This window comes from Oncorhynchus clarkii, chromosome 12 (genome assembly GCF_045791955.1).
Source record: "Oncorhynchus clarkii lewisi isolate Uvic-CL-2024 chromosome 12, UVic_Ocla_1.0, whole genome shotgun sequence".
NCBI classification, from domain to species: Eukaryota; Metazoa; Chordata; class Actinopteri; order Salmoniformes; family Salmonidae; genus Oncorhynchus; species Oncorhynchus clarkii.
In genome coordinates, this window is record NC_092158.1 from 2,101,719 (window position 1) to 2,123,768 (window position 22,050).

At 43.3% G+C, this 22,050-nt stretch overlaps 1 protein-coding gene across 4 annotated transcripts in view; it reads left to right on the forward strand.

The window, feature by feature from the left end:
• The window catches only part of LOC139422647 (interleukin-11 receptor subunit alpha-like), a 121,096-nt gene that overhangs the window by 96,709 nt on the left and 2,337 nt on the right, over window positions 1-22,050 (forward strand). For 3 of the 4 annotated variants that reach the window (XM_071173801.1, XM_071173800.1, XM_071173799.1), the window contains exons 7-11: window positions 818-984; window positions 8,366-8,510; window positions 16,610-16,699; window positions 20,153-20,246; window positions 20,756-20,835. In XM_071173801.1, the coding sequence (XP_071029902.1) occupies window positions 818-984; window positions 8,366-8,510; window positions 16,610-16,699; window positions 20,153-20,246; window positions 20,756-20,834 (575 nt within the window). In that variant the 3' untranslated portion in view covers window position 20,835. Of the gene's footprint in view, window positions 1-817; window positions 985-8,365; window positions 8,511-11,760; window positions 12,234-16,609; window positions 16,700-20,152; window positions 20,247-20,755; window positions 20,836-22,050 lie in introns of those variants that run through there. The other variant, XM_071173802.1, reaches the window with a different exon arrangement.

A 22,050-nucleotide genomic window follows, 5' to 3' on the forward strand; every position in this document is an offset into this window, starting at 1 on the left:
GTGTACCAGTGTGTGTGTGTGTGTGTGTGTGTATCTGTGTGTGTGTACCAGCTTGTGTGTGTGTGCCAGTGTGTGTGTGTGTATCAGTGTGTGTGTGTATAAGTGTGTATAAGTGTGTGCGTGCCAGTGTGTGTGTGTGTGCCAGTGTGTGTGTGCCATTGTGTGTGTGTGTATCAGTGTGTGTGTGCACCAGTGTGTGTGCACCAGTGTGTGTGTACCAGTGTGTGTATACCAGTGTGTGTGTGTGTATCAGTGTGTGTGTACCAGCTTGTGTGTTTGTATCGGCGTGTGCATGCCAGTGTGTGTGTGTATCAGTGTGTGTGTGTGTACCAGTGTGTGTGTGTGTGTGTGTGTGTGTATCAGTGTGTGTGTACCAGCTTGTGTATCAGTGTGTATGTGTATCAGTGTGTGTGTGTGTGCCAGTGTGTGTGTGCCAGTGTGTGTGTGTGTATCAGTGTGTATGTGTATCAGTGTGTGTGTGTGCCAGTGTGTGTGTGCCAGTGTGCGTGTGTGTATCAGTGTGTGTACCAGTGTGTGTGTCAGTGTGTGTGTGTACCAGCTTGTGTGTGTGAATCAGTGTGTGTGTGTATCAGTTTGTGTGTGTGCCAGTGTGTGTGTGTGTGTATCAGTGTGTGTGTACCAGCTTGTGTGCATGCATCAGTGTGTGTGTGTATCAGTGTGTATGTGTATCAGTGTGTATGTGTATCAGTGTGTGTGTATCAGTGTGTGTATCAGTGTGTGCGTGCTTCTCTGTGTGTACCAGTGTTGGTTGCATGACTCCTCACCCCCCCACCCCCCTCTCTCTGTGTGTCTACAGTGCAGCCAGACCCCCCAGAGGCAGTAACAGCAGTGGGGATGGTAGGATATCCCATGAGGCTCCAGGTGTACTGGACGAACCCTGCCTCCTGGCTCCACGACGCTGTGCCCTTCCCCCTCCGCTTCCAGCTCCGCTACCGTCCTGTAGGATCCAGCATCTGGTCTAACGTTAGTTCCTCTAGTCATCATACTGTCTCTCCATTTCTCCCCTCGCTCTCGCTCTCCCTCCCCCTACATCTCTATCTCCTCCCTCCCCCTATCTGGTGATACTCGGATCCACCTCTACGCAGACGACACCATTCTGTATACTTCTGGCCCTTCTTTGGACACTGTGTTTAACAACCCTCCAGACGAGCTTCAATGCCATACAACTCTCCTTCCGTGGCCTCCAACTGCTCTTAAATGCAAGTAAAACTAAATGCATGCTCTTCAATCGATCACTACCTGCACCCACCCGCCCGTCCAGCATCACTACTCTGGAAGGTTCTGACTTCTGTCAATACGTGGACAACTACAAATACCTAGGTGTCTGGCTAGACTGTAAACTCTCCTCTCAGACTCATATTAAACATCTCCTATCCAAAATTAAATCTAGAATCGGCTTCCTACTTCGCAACAAAGCATCCTTCATTCATGCTGCCAAACATACCCTCGTAAAACTGACTTTCCTACCGATCCTCGACTTCAGTGATGTCATCTATAAAATTGCCTCCAACACTCTACTCAACAAATTGGATGCAGTCTATCACAGTGCCATCCGTTTGTCACCAAAGCCCCATATACAACCGACCACTGCGACCTGTACACTCTCGTGGGCTGGCCCTCGCTTCATATTCGTCGCCAAACGCACTGGCTCCAGGTCATCTACAAGTCTCTGCTAGGTAAAGCCCCGCCTTATCTCAGCTCACTTGTCACCCTAGCAACACCCACCCGTAGCACGCGCTCCAGCAGGAATATCTCACTCGTCACCCCCAAAGCCAATTCCTCCTTTGTCCGCCTCTCCTTCCAGTTCTCTGCTGCCAATGACTGGAACGAACTGCAAAAATATCTGAAACTGGAGACTCATATCTCCCTCACTAACTTTAAGCACCAGCTGTCAGAGCAGCTCACAGATCACTGCACCTGTACATAGTCCATCTGTAAACAACCCATCTATCTACCTATCTCATCCCCATACTGTATTTATTTATTAATCTTACTTCTTTACACCCCAGTATCTCTACTTGCACATTCATCTTCTGCACATCTACCATTCCAGTGTTTAAATGCTATATTGTAATTACATTGCCACCATGGCCTATTTATTGCCTTACCTCTCTAATCTTACCTCATTTGGACACACTGTATATAGACTTTTCTACTGTATTATTGACTGTATGTTTGTTTATTCCATGTGTAACTCTGTGTTGTTGTATGTGTCGAACTGCTTTGCTTTATCTTGGCCAGGTCGCAGTTGTAAATGAGAACTTGTTCTCCACTAGCCTACCTGGTTAAATAAAGGTGTTCTCAACTAGCCTCCCTGGTTAAATAAAGGTGTTCTCCACTAGCCTACCTGGTTAAATAAAGGTGTTCTCAACTAGCCTCCCTGGTTAAATAAAGGTGTTCTCAACTAGCCTACCTGGTTAAATAAAGGTGTTCTCAACTGGCCTACCTGGTTAAATAAAGGTGTTCTCAACTAGCCTACCTGGTTAAATAAAGGTGTTCTCAACTGGCCTACCTGGTTAAATAAAGGTGTTCTCAACTGGCCTCCCTGGTTAAATAAAGGTGTTCTCAACTAGCCTACCTGGTTAAATAAAGGTGTTCTCAACTAGCCTCCCTGGTTAAATAAAGGTGTTCTCAACTGGCCTACCTGGTTAAATAAAGATGTTCTCAACTAGCCTACCTGGTTAAATAAAGGTGTTCTCAACTAGCCTACCTGGTTAAATAAAGGTGTTCTCAACTAGCCTACCTGGTTAAATAAAGGTGTTCTCAACTAGCCTACCTGGTTAAATAAAGGTGTTCTCAACTAGCCTACCTGGTTAAATAAAGGTGTTCTCCACTAGCCCACCTGGTTAAATAAAGGTGAAATAAAAAAATATTTCTCTCCCCCTATATCTCTATCTCTCCCCTCCTTCTCCCTATCCCTTCTCCTATATCTCAATCTCTCCTGTCCCTCTCCCTATCCCTCCCCCTATATCTCTATCTCTCCCCTCCCCTTTATCTTTCTCTCCCCTCCTTCTCCCTATCCCTTCTCCTATATCTCAATCTCTCCTGTCCCTCTCCCTATCCCTCCCCCTATATCTCTATCTCTCCCCTCCCCTTTATCTTTCTCTCCCCTCCTTCTCCCTATCCCTTCTCCTATATCTCAATCTCTCCTGTCCCTCTCCCTATCCCTCCCCCTATATCTCTATCTCTCCCCTCCCCTTTATCTTTCTCTCCCCTCCTTCTCCCTATCCCTTCTCCTATATCTCAATCTCTCCTGTCCCTCTCCCTATCCCTCCCCCTATATCTCTATCTCTCCCCTCCCCTTTATCTTTCTCTCCCCTCCTTCTCCCTATCCCTTCTCCTATATCTCAATCTCTCCTGTCCCTCTCCCTATCCCTCCCCCTATATCTCTATCTCTCCCCTCCCCTTTATCTTTCTCTCCCCTCCTTCTCCCTATCCCTTCTCCTATATCTCAATCTCTCCTGTCCCTCTCCCTATCCCTCCCCCTATATCTCTATCTCTCCCCTCCCCTTTATCTTTCTCTCCCCTCCTTCTCCCTATCCCTTCTCCTATATCTCAATCTCTCCTGTCCCTCTCCCTATCCCTCCCCCTATATCTCTATCTCTCCCCTCCCCTTTATCTTTCTCTCCCCTCCTTCTCCCTATCCCTTCTCCTATATCTCAATCTCTCCTGTCCCTCTCCCTATCCCTCCCCCTATATCTCTATCTCTCCCCTCCCCTTTATCTTTCTCTCCCCTCCTTCTCCCTATCCCTTCTCCTATATCTCAATCTCTCCTGTCCCTCTCCCTATCCCTCCCCCTATATCTCTATCTCTCCCCTCCCCTTTATCTTTCTCTCCCCTCCTTCTCCCTATCCCTTCTCCTATATCTCAATCTCTCCTGTCCCTCTCCCTATCCCTCCCCCTATATCTCTATCTCTCCCCTCCCCTTTATCTTTCTCTCCCCTCCTTCTCCCTATCCCTTCTCCTATATCTCAATCTCTCCTGTCCCTCTCCCTATCCCTCCCCCTATATCTCTATCTCTCCCCTCCCCTTTATCTTTCTCTCCCCTCCTTCTCCCTATCCCTTCTCCTATATCTCAATCTCTCCTGTCCCTCTCCCTATCCCTCCCCCTATATCTCTATCTCTCCCCTCCCCTTTATCTTTCTCTCCCCTCCTTCTCCCTATCCCTTCTCCTATATCTCAATCTCTCCTGTCCCTCTCCCTATCCCTCCCCCTATATCTCTATCTCTCCCCTCCCCTTTATCTTTCTCTCCCCTCCTTCTCCCTATCCCTTCTCCTATATCTCAATCTCTCCTGTCCCTCTCCCTATCCCTCCCCCTATATCTCTATCTCTCCCCTCCCCTTTATCTTTCTCTCCCCTCCTTCTCCCTATCCCTTCTCCTATATCTCAATCTCTCCTGTCCCTCTCCCTATCCCTCCCCCTATATCTCTATCTCTCCCCTCCCCTTTATCTTTCTCTCCCCTCCTTCTCCCTATCCCTTCTCCTATATCTCAATCTCTCCTGTCCCTCTCCCTATCCCTCCCCCTATATCTCTATCTCTCCCCTCCCCTTTATCTTTCTCTCCCCTCCTTCTCCCTATCCCTTCTCCTATATCTCAATCTCTCCTGTCCCTCTCCCTATCCCTCCCCCTATATCTCTATCTCTCCCCTCCCCTTTATCTTTCTCTCCCCTCCTTCTCCCTATCCCTTCTCCTATATCTCAATCTCTCCTGTCCCTCTCCCTATCCCTCCCCCTATATCTCTATCTCTCCCCTCCCCTTTATCTTTCTCTCCCCTCCTTCTCCCTATCCCTTCTCCTATATCTCAATCTCTCCTGTCCCTCTCCCTATCCCTCCCCCTATATCTCTATCTCTCCCCTCCCCTTTATCTTTCTCTCCCCTCCTTCTCCCTATCCCTTCTCCTATATCTCAATCTCTCCTGTCCCTCTCCCTATCCCTCCCCCTATATCTCTATCTCTCCCCTCCCCTTTATCTTTCTCTCCCCTCCTTCTCCCTATCCCTTCTCCTATATCTCAATCTCTCCTGTCCCTCTCCCTATCCCTCCCCCTATATCTCTATCTCTCCCCTCCCCTTTATCTTTCTCTCCCCTCCTTCTCCCTATCCCTTCTCCTATATCTCAATCTCTCCTGTCCCTCTCCCTATCCCTCCCCCTATATCTCTATCTCTCCCCTCCCCTTTATCTTTCTCTCCCCTCCTTCTCCCTATCCCTTCTCCTATATCTCAATCTCTCCTGTCCCTCTCCCTATCCCTCCCCCTATATCTCTATCTCTCCCCTCCCCTTTATCTTTCTCTCCCCTCCTTCTCCCTATCCCTTCTCCTATATCTCAATCTCTCCTGTCCCTCTCCCTATCCCTCCCCCTATATCTCTATCTCTCCCCTCCCCTTTATCTTTCTCTCCCCTCCTTCTCCCTATCCCTTCTCCTATATCTCAATCTCTCCTGTCCCTCTCCCTATCCCTCCCCCTATATCTCTATCTCTCCCCTCCCCTTTATCTTTCTCTCCCCTCCTTCTCCCTATCCCTTCTCCTATATCTCAATCTCTCCTGTCCCTCTCCCTATCCCTCCCCCTATATCTCTATCTCTCCCCTCCCCTTTATCTTTCTCTCCCCTCCTTCTCCCTATCCCTTCTCCTATATCTCAATCTCTCCTGTCCCTCTCCCTATCCCTCCCCCTATATCTCTATCTCTCCCCTCCCCTTTATCTTTCTCTCCCCTCCTTCTCCCTATCCCTTCTCCTATATCTCAATCTCTCCTGTCCCTCTCCCTATCCCTCCCCCTATATCTCTATCTCTCCCCTCCCCTTTATCTTTCTCTCCCCTCCTTCTCCCTATCCCTTCTCCTATATCTCAATCTCTCCTGTCCCTCTCCCTATCCCTCCCCCTATATCTCTATCTCTCCCCTCCCCTTTATCTTTCTCTCCCCTCCTTCTCCCTATCCCTTCTCCTATATCTCAATCTCTCCTGTCCCTCTCCCTATCCCTCCCCCTATATCTCTATCTCTCCCCTCCCCTTTATCTTTCTCTCCCCTCCTTCTCCCTATCCCTTCTCCTATATCTCAATCTCTCCTGTCCCTCTCCCTATCCCTCCCCCTATATCTCTATCTCTCCCCTCCCCTTTATCTTTCTCTCCCCTCCTTCTCCCTATCCCTTCTCCTATATCTCAATCTCTCCTGTCCCTCTCCCTATCCCTCCCCCTATATCTCTATCTCTCCCCTCCCCTTTATCTTTCTCTCCCCTCCTTCTCCCTATCCCTTCTCCTATATCTCAATCTCTCCTGTCCCTCTCCCTATCCCTCCCCCTATATCTCTATCTCTCCCCTCCCCTTTATCTTTCTCTCCCCTCCTTCTCCCTATCCCTTCTCCTATATCTCAATCTCTCCTGTCCCTCTCCCTATCCCTCCCCCTATATCTCTATCTCTCCCCTCCCCTTTATCTTTCTCTCCCCTCCTTCTCCCTATCCCTTCTCCTATATCTCAATCTCTCCTGTCCCTCTCCCTATCCCTCCCCCTATATCTCTATCTCTCCCCTCCCCTTTATCTTTCTCTCCCCTCCTTCTCCCTATCCCTTCTCCTATATCTCAATCTCTCCTGTCCCTCTCCCTATCCCTCCCCCTATATCTCTATCTCTCCCCTCCCCTTTATCTTTCTCTCCCCTCCTTCTCCCTATCCCTTCTCCTATATCTCAATCTCTCCTGTCCCTCTCCCTATCCCTCCCCCTATATCTCTATCTCTCCCCTCCCCTTTATCTTTCTCTCCCCTCCTTCTCCCTATCCCTTCTCCTATATCTCAATCTCTCCTGTCCCTCTCCCTATCCCTCCCCCTATATCTCTATCTCTCCCCTCCCCTTTATCTTTCTCTCCCCTCCTTCTCCCTATCCCTTCTCCTATATCTCAATCTCTCCTGTCCCTCTCCCTATCCCTCCCCCTATATCTCTATCTCTCCCCTCCCCTTTATCTTTCTCTCCCCTCCTTCTCCCTATCCCTTCTCCTATATCTCAATCTCTCCTGTCCCTCTCCCTATCCCTCCCCCTATATCTCTATCTCTCCCCTCCCCTTTATCTTTCTCTCCCCTCCTTCTCCCTATCCCTTCTCCTATATCTCAATCTCTCCTGTCCCTCTCCCTATCCCTCCCCCTATATCTCTATCTCTCCCCTCCCCTTTATCTTTCTCTCCCCTCCTTCTCCCTATCCCTTCTCCTATATCTCAATCTCTCCTGTCCCTCTCCCTATCCCTCCCCCTATATCTCTATCTCTCCCCTCCCCTTTATCTTTCTCTCCCCTCCTTCTCCCTATCCCTTCTCCTATATCTCAATCTCTCCTGTCCCTCTCCCTATCCCTCCCCCTATATCTCTATCTCTCCCCTCCCCTTTATCTTTCTCTCCCCTCCTTCTCCCTATCCCTTCTCCTATATCTCAATCTCTCCTGTCCCTCTCCCTATCCCTCCCCCTATATCTCTATCTCTCCCCTCCCCTTTATCTTTCTCTCCCCTCCTTCTCCCTATCCCTTCTCCTATATCTCAATCTCTCCTGTCCCTCTCCCTATCCCTCCCCCTATATCTCTATCTCACCCCCCAATTTCTCTATCTCATCCCTCCCCCATATCTCTCTCACCCCTCTCCCCCCTATTTCTCTCTCACCCCTCCCCTATATCTCTCTCTCCCCTCTTTCTCCCTATCCCTCCCCCTATATCTCTATCTCACCCACTCCCCCTATATCTCTATCTCACCCCTCCCTCTATATCTCTATCTCACCCCTCCCCCTATACTCTCTCACCCCTCCCCCTATATCTCTATCTCACCCCCTCCCCTATATCTCTATCTCACCCCTCCCCCTATATCTCTATCTCACCCCTTCCCTATATCTCTATCTCACCCCCTCCCCTTTATCTCTATCTCACCTTTTCCCCCTATATCTCTATCTCACCCCCTCCCCCTATATCTCTATCTCACCCCTCCCCCTATATCTCACCCTTCCCCCTATACCTCTATCTCACTCCTCCCCCTATATCTGTATCTCACCCCCTCCCCATATATCTCTATCTCACCCCCTCCCCCTATATCTCTCTCACCTCCTCCCCCTATATCTCTATCTCACCCCATCCCCCTATATCTCTATCTCATCCCTCTCCCTATATCTCTATCTCACCCCTCCCCCTATATCTCTATCTCACCCCTCTCCCTATATCTCTATCTCACCCCTCCCCCTATATCTCTATCTTACCCCCTCCCCTATATCTCTATCTCACCCTTCCCCCTATATCTCTATCTCACCCCCTCCCCCTATATCTCTCTCATCCCCTCCCCCTATATCTCTATCCCTCTCTGCTCTCTCCACTCCTTCTCTTCCCCCTCCAGGTGGAGTCTAAGTCCAGCCCCCTGTTGATAACTGATGCCCTAGCAGGCCACGCCCACCAGCTGCAGGTGAGAGCCCAGGACGACATCAACCCAGACAGCCAGTGGAGTGACTGGAGCCCCCTACTGCAGGCTTGTCCATGGAGCGGTGAGAATACCCTTGTGTCCCAAATGGAACCCTATTCCCTATATCGTACACTACTTTAGACCAGAGCCTTATGGAACCCTATTCCCTATATAGTGCACTACTTTAGACCAGAGCCCTATAGAACCCTATTCCCTATATAGTGCACTACTTTAGACCAGAGCCCTATGGAACCCTATTCCCTATATAGTGCACTACTTTAGACCAGAGCCCTATAGAACCCTATTCCCTATATAGTACACTACTTTAGACCAGAACCCTATGGAACCCGATTCCCTATATGGTGCACTACTTTAGACCAGAACCCTATTCCTATATAGTGCACTACTTTGACCAGGACCCAGCAAACCTGGAACATTCCCAGAACATTAGCTAATATTCCCATTAAGCGCTAGTTTGGGTTTTATCTAACAGTAGAATGATAACATCCCAAAAAACATTAAAATAATGTTTTTGATCACATATATATATATATAAAAAGTATATATGTTTTTATTCATGTTTTAAATGAAATATCCTTGGAATGTTTTCCTAATATTCACCAAAATGTTCCCAGCAAACCTAAAATGTTTCTATGATAGTTCCCAGAACATTCGTTAGGTTGCAGAAAATGTTCTTATAACATAAAAACTGTCCAGTTGTGCTGAAGATGATACAATGTTTATATAAAACATTCACCTAATGTTGCAAGAACGTTCCCATAACACATTTAGTCTGTTCTTATAAGGTTCTCAGAAAACATTTAGTCTGTTCTTATAATGTTCTCAGAACACATTTAGTCTGTTCTTATAAGGTTCTCAGAACACATTTAGTCTGTTCTTTAAAGGTCCTCAGAACACATTTAGTCTGTTCTTATAAGGTTCTCAGAACACATTTAGTCTGTTCTTTTAAGGTTCTCAGAACACATTTAGTCTGTTCTTTAAAGGTTCTCAGAACATATTTAGTCTGTTCTTATAAGGTCCTCAGAACACATTTAGTCTGTTCTTTAAAGGTTCTCAGAACACATTTAGTCTGTTCTTATAAGGTTCTCAGAACACATTTAGTCTGTTCTTATAAGGTTCTCAGAACACATTTAGTCTGATCTTATAAGGTTCTCAGAACACATTTAGTCTGTTCTTATAAGGCTCTCAGAACACATTTAGTCTGTTCTTATAAGGTTCTCAGAACACATTTAGTCTGTTCTTATAAGGTTCTCAGAACACATTTAGTCTGTTCTTATAAGGTTCTCAGAACACATTTAGTCTGTTCTTATAAGGTTCTCAGAACACATTTAGTCTGTTCTTTAAAGGTTCTCAGAACACATTTAGTCTGTTCTTATAAGGTTCTCAGAACACATTTAATCTGTTCTTATAAGGTTCTCAGAACACATTTAGTCTGTTCTTATAAGGTTCCCAGAACACATTTAGTCTGTTCTTATAAGGTTCTCAGAACACATTTAGTCTGATCTTATAAGGTTCTCAGAACACATTTAGTCTGTTCTTATAAGGTTCTCAGAACACATTTAGTCTGTTCTTATAAGATTCTCAGAACACATTGAGTCTGTTCTTATAAGGTTCTCCAGAATGTTTCGTTACGTTGTGTTTACAGTTTGTAGGGAACATTGTGGGGACATCACAGAAGATGAACTGTCCAGTTGTGTGGATGATTATACAATCTTTATTTTAGGGTGCAAAAAACATTCACATGATGTTACAATAACGTTCTTAGAACAGTGATGTTCTTTAAAAGTTCCTAAAACATGTATTTCGGATGTGGGAACATCGTGGGAATATGACAAGAGATAGGTTCCCAGAACAGTACATCTGTCCGGTTGTGCTGTCATGTATCAGGGTGCACAAAACAGTCCTTTGATGTTGTAATATTGTTGACAGAACAGCTGGTTTAAGTTGTTTAACACTAGAACCTCCTGGCCTTTCAGCCTATAACTCATTAGAGAACGTTGAGAACATTACATTAAAAGGTGTCCCCTTTAGTATACGCATCAGATGCATATCAAACCACAAGGTGTGCAAACATAATCACCAATTCTTGATAAATAGTGCATAAATGAAGAATATTTAGTGGAAATATATCCATTTAAAATATAACAACAATAGTTTGTTTGTTTAGATATGTTCAAGGATATGTTTTGTATAATTTTACAAAGGCCTAGTGAAAAACGTAGGCCTAAAGCCAATTTTGTACACTTCCTGCCAATGACATTCTAACAGTCTAATAGAAACATTTCGTATATGATATCGGAAGAAAAATCATTAGTTGTCTTTATGAAGGTCTTACATAACATTAGAATACTAAAAAAAATATTATTTCAAATAATTTGATTTGATCTGGTGTGACCACCATTTGCCTCATGCAATACGACACATCTCCTTCATGTAGAGTTTAACAGGCTGTTGATTGTAGCCTGTGGAATGTCGTCCCACTCCTCTTCAATGGCTGTGCGAAGTTGCTGGATATTGGTGGGAACTGGAACACGCTGTTGTACACGTCGATCCAGAGCATCCCACACATGCTCAATGGGTGACATGTCTGGTGAGTATGCAGGCCATGGAGGAGTGTGTTGTCCTGGCACCACCTGGCCAGGTCTCTGACCTCCTCCCTATATGCTAACTCATCGTCACCGGTGATCAGGCCTACCACCGTTGTGTTGTCAGCAAACTTAATGATGGTGTTGGAGTTGTGCTTGGCCATGCAGTCGTGGGTGAACAGGGAGTACAGGAGGGGACTGAGCACGCACCCCTGGGGAGCACCAGTGTTGAGGATCAGCGTGGCAGATGTGTTGTTTCCTACCCTTACCACCTGGGGGCGGCCCGTCAGGAAGCCCAGGATCCAGTTGCAGAGAGAGGTGTTTAGAGAGGTGTTTAGTCCCAGGGTCCTTAGCTTAGCAATGAGCTTTGAGGTCACTATGGTGTTGAAGTCTGAGCTGTAGTCAATGAACAGCATTCTCACAAAGGTGTTCCTTTTGTCCAGGTGGGAAAGTGTGATTGAGATTGCGTAATCTGTGGATCTGTTTGGGTGGAATGTGAATTGGAGTGAGTCTAGGGTTTCAGCTAAAAAGTACATGTAGTATGCCACTGATTTGTATCTGCAACAAGTCATATTTTCTTCATGCACATTATTTAATATTCACCTGAAAATCTGTCGCCAATTGGATGGAAACCTAGTTAGTTAGTGATCATATTTTTTTGCGATATTCATACCTGGAGACATTTGTAATTTAACACATTTTTCTCCTATTTTTCTGCCTGTCCAGTCCAGGGTACATTGCGTACTGCTGCCCAGTGGCTCCCCCCTTGCCAGGGAGGGCTATCCAGATGACTTTGGCTGTGTCCCAATCACTTGACATTCCACCAAGCACCAGATGTTTGTTTATATTGTAGAGGAACTAGTGATAACAATTAAGTGAACAACTATCCCAACATGGAAATATCACCAATGACAAGTAATAGATTCCATCTCCTTTTTACCTGTTAATGGATGAAGGTATAGTGTCCTCCTCTCAACATTGCTTGGTCTGCTGCTCCATCGTTGTGGACACTGATACGTAGACTATGTGTGACATTTAAAATGTATTTCAGTCCTGGACTAACAATGTTCTGTACTATGTCTTATGTCATGTTTCATGACCCCAGGAAGAGTAGTTGGTAATCTTGCTTGTTTGTAGGTGACCAAATACTTATTTTCCATCATAATTAGCAAATAAATTCATGAAAAATCCTACAATGTGATTTTCTGGATTTTTTTTTTCTCATTTTGTCTGTCATAGTTGAAGTGTACCTATGATGAAAATTACAGGCCTCTCTCATCTTTTTAAGTGGGAGAACTTGCACAATTGGTGGCTGACTAAATACTTTTTTGCCCCACTGTATCTGTAAATCGCAACTCGCAGATATGTGAGGCCTCTCTGAACTCAATACAACTCACAGATACACTACCATTCAAAAGTTTGGAGTCAGTTAGACATGTCCTTGTTTTTCTCCATTAAAATAACATCAAATTGATCAGAAATACAGTGTAGACATTGTTAATGTTGTAAATGACTATTGTAGCTGGAAACGTCAGATTTTAATGGAATATCTACATAGGCGTACAAAGGCCCATTATCAGAAACCATCACTCCTGTGTTCCAATGGCACGTTGTGTTAGCTTATCCAAGTTTATCATTTTAAAAGGATAATTAATCATTAGAAAACCCTTTTGCAATTACAGTGGGGAGACAAGTATTTGATACACTCTCGATTTTGCAGGTTTTCCTACTTACAAAGCATATAGAGGTCTGTAATTTTTATCATAGGTACACTTCAACTGTGAGAGACGGAATCTAAAAAACAAAAAATAAAAAAAAATAAAAATAAAAATCCAGAAAATCACATTGTATGATTTTTAAGTAATTAATTTGCATTTTATTGCATGACATAAGTATTTGATCACCTACCAACCAGTAAGAATTCCGGCTCTCACAGCCCTCCTGTTCTCCACTCATTACCTGTATTAACTGCACCTGTTTGAACTCGTTACCTGTATAAAATACACCTGTCCACACACTCAATCAAACAGACTCCAACCTGGCCAAGACCAGAGGGCTGTGTAAGGACATCAGGGATACAATTGTTGACCTGCACAAGGCTGGGATGGGCTACAGGACAATAGGCAAGCAGCTTGGTGAGAAGGCAACAACTGTTGGCGCAATTATTAGAAAATGGAAGACGTTCAAGATGACGGTCAATCACCCTCAGTCTGGGGCTCCATGCAAGATCTCACCTCGTGGGGGATCAATGATCATGAGGAAGGTGAGGGATCAGCCCAGAACTACACTACTACCTGGTCAATGACCTGAAGAGAGCTGGGACCACAGTCTCAAAGAAAACCATTAGTAACACACTACGCCGTCATGGATTAAAATCCTGCAGCGCATGCAAGGTCCCCCTGCTCAAGCCAGCGCATGTCCAGGCCCGTCTGAAGTTTGCCAATGACCATCTGGAGGATCCAGAGGAGGAATGGGAGAAGGTCATGTGGTCTGATGAGACAAAAATAGAGCTTTTTGGTCTAAACTCCACTCACCGTGTTTGGAAGAAGAAGAAGGATGAGTACAACCCCAAGAACACCATCCCAACCGTGAAGCATGGAGGTGGAAATATCATTCTTTGGGGATGCTTTTCTGTAAAGGGGACAGGACGACTGCACCGTATTGAGGGGAGGATGGATGGGGCCATGTATCGCGAGATCTTGGCCAACAACCTCCTTCCTTCAGTAAGAGCATTGAAGATGGGTCATGGCTGGGTCTTCCAGCATGACAACGACCCGAAACAGACAACCAGGGCAACTAAGGAGTGGATCCGTAAGAAGCATCTCAAGGTCCTGGAGTGGCCTAGCCAGTCTCCAGACCTGAACCCAATAGAAAATCTTTGGAGGGAGCTGAAAGTCTGTATTGCCCAGCGACAGCCCCGAAACCTGAAGGATCTGGAGAAGGTCTGTATGGAGGAGTGGGCCAAAATCCCTGCTGCAGTGTGTGCAAACCTGGTCAAGAACTACAGGAAACGTATGACCTCTGTAATTGCAAACAAAGGTTTCTGTACCAAATATTAAGTTCTGCTTTTCTGATGTATCAAATACTCAAAACACATGCTTTGTAAGTAGAAAAACCTGCACAATCAGCAGTGTATCAAATACTTGTTCTCCCCATTGTATGTTAGCACAGCTGAAAACTGTTGCACTGAATAAAGCAGCAATAAAACTGTCCTTTAGACTAGTTGAGTATCTGGAGCATCAGCATTTGTGGGTTCAATTACAGGCTCAAAATGGCCAGAAATAAATACATTTCTCCTGAAACTCGTCAGTCTATTCTTGTTCTGAGAAATGAAGGCTATTCCATGCGAGAAATTGCCAAGAAACTGAAGATCTCGTACAATGTTGTGTACTACTCCCTTCACAGAACTGCTCAAACTGCCTAGGCAAGATGACAAGTACATTAGAGTGTCTAGTTTGAGAAACAGACGCCTCACAAGTCCTCAACTGGCAGCTTCATTAAATAGTACCCACAAAACACCAGTCTCAACGTCAACAGTGAAAAGGCGACTCTGGGAAGCTGGCTTTCTAGGCAGAGTTCCTCTGTCCCATGTCTGTGTTCTTTTGCCCAACTTAATCTTTTATTTTTATTGGCCAGTCTGAGAAATGGCTTTTTCTTTGTAAATCTGCCTAGAAGGCCAGCATCCCGGAGTCACCTCTTCACTGGTGACGTTGAGACCAATGTTTTGCGGGTACCTAAAGAACGTAAAACATGTGTTCTGGGAACGTTCTTGTAACATCAGGTGAATGTTTGTTGCACCCTAAAATAAAGATTGTATAATCATCCACACAACTGGACAGTTCATCTTCTGTGATGTCCCCACAATGTTCCCTACAAACTGTAAACACAACGTAACGAAACATTCTGAGAACCTTTAAAGAACAGACTAAATGTGTTCTGAGAACCTTATAAGAACAGACTAAATGTGTTCTGAGAATCTTATAAGAACAGACTAAATGTGTTCTGAGAACCTTATAAGAACAGACTAAATGTGTTCTGAGAACCTTATAAGAACAGACTAAATGTGTTCTGAGAACCTTATAAGAACAGACTAAATGTGTTCTGAGAACCTTATAAGAACAGACTAAATGTGTTCTGAGAACCTTATAAGAACAGACTAAATGTGTTCTGAGAGCCTTATAAGAACAGACTAAATGTGTTCTGAGAACCTTATAAGAACAGACTAAATGTGTTCTGAGAACCTTATAAGAACAGACTAAATGTGTTCTGAGAACCTTATAAGAACAGACTAAATGTGTTCTGAGAGCCTTATAAGAACAGACTAAATGTGTTCTGAGAACCTTTAAAGAACAGACTAAATGTGTTCTGAGAACCTTATAAGATCAGACTAAATGTGTTCTGAGAACCTTATAAGAACAGACTAAATGTGTTCTGAGAACCTTATAAGATCAGACTAAATGTGTTCTGAGAACCTTATAAGAACAGACTAAATGTGTTCTGAGAACCTTATAAGAACAGACTAAATGTGTTCTGAGAGCCTTATAAGATCAGACTAAATGTGTTCTGAGAACCTTATAAGAACAGACTAAATGTGTTCTGAGGACCTTATAAGAACAGACTAAATGTGTTCTGAGAACCTTATAAGAACAGACTAAATGTGTTCTGAGAGCCTTATAAGAACATACTAAATGTGTTCTGAGAACCTTATAAGAACAGACTAAATGTGTTCTGAGAACCTTATAAGAACAGACTAAATGTGTTCTGAGAACCTTATAAGAACAGACTAAATGTGTTCTGAGAACCTTATAAGATCAGACTAAATGTGTTCTGAGAACCTTATAAGAACAGACTAAATGTGTTCTGAGAACCTTTAAAGAACAGACTAAATGTGTTCTGAGAACCTTATAAGAACAGACTAAATATGTTCTGAGAACCTTTAAAGAACAGACTAAATGTGTTCTGAGAACCTTTAAAGAACAGACTAAATGTGTTCTGAGAGCCTTATAAGAACAGACTAAATGTGTTCTGAGAACCTTATAAGAACAGACTAAATGTGTTCTGAGAACCTTATAAGAACAGACTAAATGTGTTCTGAGAACCTTATAAGAACAGACTAAATGTGTTCTGAGAACCTTATAAGAACAGACTAAATGTGTTCTGAGAACCTTATAAGAACAGATTAAATGTGTTCTGAGAACCTTATAAGAACAGACTAAATGTGTTCTGAGAACATTATAAGAACAGACTAAATGTGTTCTGAGAACCTTATAAGAACAGACTAAATGTGTTCTGAGAACATTCTTGCAACATTAGGTGAATATTTTATATAAACATTGTATCATCATCAGTTTTTTGTGTTATGAGAGCATTTGCCTCAACCTAACAAATGTTCTGGGAACTATCACAAAACCAGTGTTGGTTTGCTGGGCTGCATGGTGATTTCCTTTACTTTAGACATTGCCTACAACTGGACCTTTATTAAACCCAGCACAGCGTTTGAATAGACTCTACTTTCTCACTACAGTTACTTGGTCTGAGGTGTTGTTAACAGGTCTAGTCTTTGTAAATCCTACAGGTAGTACTGCCGAGCCTACTGAAGAAACGTTCCCTGTCGACTACAACGACACGGACGCAGACGCCTCTACAGCCAACACCAAGTCAGAGAGTAAGTATGCCTTGTCTGAGCCAGAACGTCACATAGAGCAGGAGTCTCACCCGTCTCTATATACATCAGTCTCTCTCTATACATCAGTCTCTCTCTATACACCAGTCTCTCTATACACCAGTCTCTCTATACACCAGTCTCTCTATACACCAGTCTCTCTATACACCAGTCTCTCTATACACCAGTCTCTCTATACATCAGTCTATATATATACACCAGTCACTCTATATACATCAGTCTCTCTATATACACCAGTCTCTCTATACAGCAGTCTCTCTCTATACACCAGTCTCTCTATACACCAGTCTCTCTATACACCAGTCTCTCTATACACCAGTCTCTCTATACATCAGTCTATATATATACACCAGTCTCTCTGTATACATCAGTCTCTCTATATACATCAGTCTCTCTATATACACCAGTCTCTCTATACACCAGTCTCTCTATATTTCAGTCTATATATATACAGCAGTCTCTCTCTATACATCAGTCTATATATATACACCAGTCTCTCTATATACATCAGTCTCTCTATGCATCAGTCTCTCTATACACCAGTCTCTCTATATACATCAGTCTCTCTATATACATCAGTCTCTCTATATACATCATTGTCTCTATATACACCAGTCTCTCTATTTACATCAGTCTATTTATATATATACGTCAGTCTCTCTCTATACATCAGTCTATATATATACAGCAGTCTCTCTCTATACATCAGTCTATATATATACAGCAGTCTCTCTCTATACATCAGTCTATATATATATACACCAGTCTCTCTATATACATCAGTCTCTCTATATACATCAGTCTCTCTAAATACATCAGTCTCTCTATACACCAGTCTCTCTCTATACATCAGCCTATATATATACACCAGTCTCTCTATATACATTAGTCTCTCTATACACCAGTCTCTATATATACATCAGTCTCTCTATAGATCAGTCTCTCTCTATACATCAGTCTATCTCTATACATCAGTCTCTCTATACATCAGTCTATCTATACATCAGTCTCTCTCTATACATCAATCTCTATATATACATCAGTCTCTCTATATACATCAGTCTCTCTATATACATCAGTGCCTCTATATACATCAGTCTCTCTATACACCAGTCTCCATATACACCAGTCTCTCTATACACCAGTCTCTCTATACACCAGTCTCTATATACACCAGTCTCTATATACATCAGTCTCTCTATACATCAGTCTCTCTCTGTATACATCAGTCTCTCTCTATACACCAGTTCCTCTATATACATCAGTCTCTATATACATCTTTCTCTATATACATCAATCTCTCTCTATATATACATCAGTCTCTCTTTACACCAGTCTTTCTATACACAAGTCTCTCTATACACCAGTCTCTATATACACCAGTCTCTCTATACACCAGTCTCTCTATACACCAGTCTCTATATACATCAGTCTCTGTATACATCAGTCTCTCTCTATACACCAGTTCCTCTATATACATCAGTCTCTATATACATATTTCTCTATATACATCAGTCTCTCTCTATATATACATCAGTCTCTCTTTACACCAGTCTCTCTATACACAAGTCTCTCTATACACCAGTCTATATATACATCAGTCTCTATATACACCAGTCTCTCTATACACCAGTCTCTATATACATCAGTCTCTCTATACACCAGTCTCTATATACATCAGTCTCTATATACATCAGTCTCTCTATACATCAGTCTCTCTCTGTATACATCAGTCTCTCTCTATACACCAGTTCCTCTATATACATCAGTCTCTATATACATCTTTCTCTATATACATCAGTCTCTCTCTATATATACATCAGTCTCTCTTTACACCAGTCTTTCTATACACAAGTCTCTCTATACACCAGTCTCTATATACATCAGTCTCTATATACACCAGTCTCTCTACACACCAGTCTCTATATACATCAGTCTCTATATACATCAGTCTCTATATACATCAGTCTCTGTATACATCAGTCTCTCTCTATACATCAGTTCCTCTATATACATCAGTCTCTCTATATTCATCAGTCTCTATATACATCAGTCTCTCTCTGTATACATCAGTCTCTCTCTATACATCAGTTTCTCTATATACATTATACATTAGTCTCTCTATACATCAGTCACAAGTCTCTCTATACACCAGTCTCTATATACATCAGTCTCTATATACACCAGTCTCTCTACACACCAGTCTCTATATACATCAGTCTCTATATACAGCAGTCTCTCTATATACATTAGTCTCTCTATACATTAGTCTCTCTATATACATCAGTCTCTCTATACACCAGTCTCTCTATACACCAGTCTCTCTATACATCAGTCTCTCTATATACATCAGTCTCTCTATATACATCAGTCTCTCTATATACATTAGTCTCTCTATACATCAGTCTCTCTATACACATCAGTCTCTCTATATACATTAGTCTCTCTATACATCAGTCTCTCTCTATACATCAGTCTCTCTCTATACACCAGTCTCTATATATACATCAGTCTCTATATATACATTAGTCTCTATATATACATCAGTCTCTCTATATACATCAGTCTCTCTATACATCAGTCTCTCTCTACATCAGTCTCCCTCTATACACCAGTCTCTATATATACATCAGTCTCTATATATACATCAGTCTCTCTATACATCAGTCTCTCTATATACATTAGTCTCTCTATACATCAGTCTCTCTCTATACACCAGTCTCTATATACATCAGTCTCTCTATATACATTAGTCTCTCTATACATCAGTCTCTCTCTATACACTAGTCTCTATATATACATCAGTCTCTATATATACATCAGTCTCTATATATACATCAGTGTCTCTATACACCAGTCTCTCTATACATCAGTCTCTTTATACAGAACCAGCCAACAGTTTGGACACACCTACTCATTCCATAGTTTTTCTTTATTTTGACTATTTTCTACATTGTAAAATAATAGTGAAGACATCAAAACTATGAAATAACACATAAGGAATCATGTAGTAACCAAAAAAGGTTTTAACAAATCAAAATATATTTTAAATTGGAGGTTCTTCAAAGTAGTCACCCTTTGCCTTGATGACAGCTTTGCACACTCTTAGCATCCTCTCAACCAGCTTCACCTGGAATACTTTTCCAAAACGTTTGAATGAGTAGGTGTGTCCATAACCTTTGTCTGGTACTGTACTTCAGTCATTATTTTTTAACCACAGATCTAACTCTTCTTTAACTGTTCTAGTAATCATTTGTAATGAAAATACATTTAATTTGTAAAGCTTCACACCGAAATGCGCTTAAGAAAATAATATACAAATAATAATAATAAAAAACAAATCCAAAACACAGAACATTGTACGCTGTGTCTGATCCAGTGGATCGGAGAACAGAATGTATTCCAGAACTGTTTTCTCTCTTCTGTCTACTCTAGGCTCAGAGGATGATGGTGGCAGTCTGCTGATTCTACTGGCCCTGTTCGCTGGTATCATCCTGGTCCTGGTGTCCTCTCTATCGGTCCTCATGTGGTGAGATGATATACCATTTATCTGGTCCTGGTGTCCTTTCTATCGGTCCTCATGTGGTGAGATAATATACCATTTATCTGGCCCTTGTGTCCTTTCTATCGGTCCTCATGTGGTGAGATAATATACCATTTATCTGGTCCTGGTGTCCTCTCTATCGGTCCTCATGTGGTGAGATAATATACCATTTATCTGGCCCTGGTGTCCTTTCTATCGGTCCTCATGTGGTGAGATAATAAACCATTTATCTGGCCCTGGTGTCCTCTCTATCGGTCCTCATGTGGTGAGATAATATACAATTTATCTGGCCCTGGTGTCCTCTCTATCGGTCCTCATGTGGTGAGATAATATACAATTTATCTGGTCCTGGTGTCCTCTATCTCATATAATAAGATCCGTATACCTGTTATCCTAGTCTAAATCACACACACTGTAATACACAGTTTCTATAGCAAGTGAATTTAAACATTTATTCACATGTAAATATTAATCTTATTTTGTTTTCAATATAGGGTGAGGCAACGGAGGCGGGACAATGTGACAAAACAGGAACTAACCTCAATGGTGAAGATGAAGTCCATGCCAATCTAAAGTGAGCAAGCCTTGACCTCTAACCTCTAACCCTTATCACTGACCACTAACCCTTATTACTGAACTCTAACCTATCATCCTTATCACTGACCTCTAACCTATAACCCTTATCACTGACCTCTAACCTCTAAAAAGAGTGCTCGCAATTTCAACCAACCACTGCACATTTACCATGTAATATGGTTGAATCAAGCCATACCACTAGATCACCTGTAGTCCACACACAGAGACACGTACAATGCTCTCCCTCGCCCTCCATTTGGCAAATCTGACCATAACTCCATCCTCCTGATTCCCGCTAACAAGTAAAAACTCAAACAGGAAGTACCAGTGACGTGTTCAATACGAAGCGGTCCAATGAAACAGATGCTAAGCTACAGGACTGTTTCGCTACAACAGACAGGAATACGGGATTCATCTGATGGCATTGAGGAGTATATGTGCATTAATGACTTCGTCCCCACAGTGACTGTACGTACATATCCCAACCAGAAGCCATGGATTACAGGCAACATCCTCACTGAGATATAGGCCGCTTTCAAGGAGCTGTTACACTAATCCGGACGCTTATAATAAATACTGCTATGCCCTCCGACGAACCACCAAACAGGCAAAGCATCAATACAGGACTAAGATTGTATCCTACTACATCAGCTCTGACGCTCGTCAGATGTAGCAGGGCTTGAAAACTATTACAGACTACAAAGGGAAACCCAGCCACGAGCTGCCCAGTGATGTGAGCCTACCAGACGAGCTAAATGCCTTCTATGCTTGCTTCAAGGCAAGGAACATTGAACCATGCATGAGAGCAACAGCTGTTCCAGACGACTGTGTGATCACGGTCTCCGTAGCCGACATGAGAAAGACCTTTAAACAGGTCAACATTCCCAAGGCCGCAGGGTCAGACGGATTACCAGGACGGTTTCTCCGGGCATGTGCTGACCAACTGGCAGGTGTCTTCACTGACACACCGACTCCAACAGTAAGTTTGCTGACGACGCGGCGGTTGTAGGCCTGATCACGCGGCGGTTGTAGGCCTGATCACGCGGCGGTTGTAGGCCTGATCACGCGGCGGTTGTAGGCCTGATCACACGGCGGTTGTAGGCCTGATCACGCGGCGGTTGTAGGCCTGATCACACGGCGGTTGTAGGCCTGACCACGTGGGCGGTTGTAGGCCTGATCACGCGGCGGTTGTAGGCCTGATCACGCGGCGGTT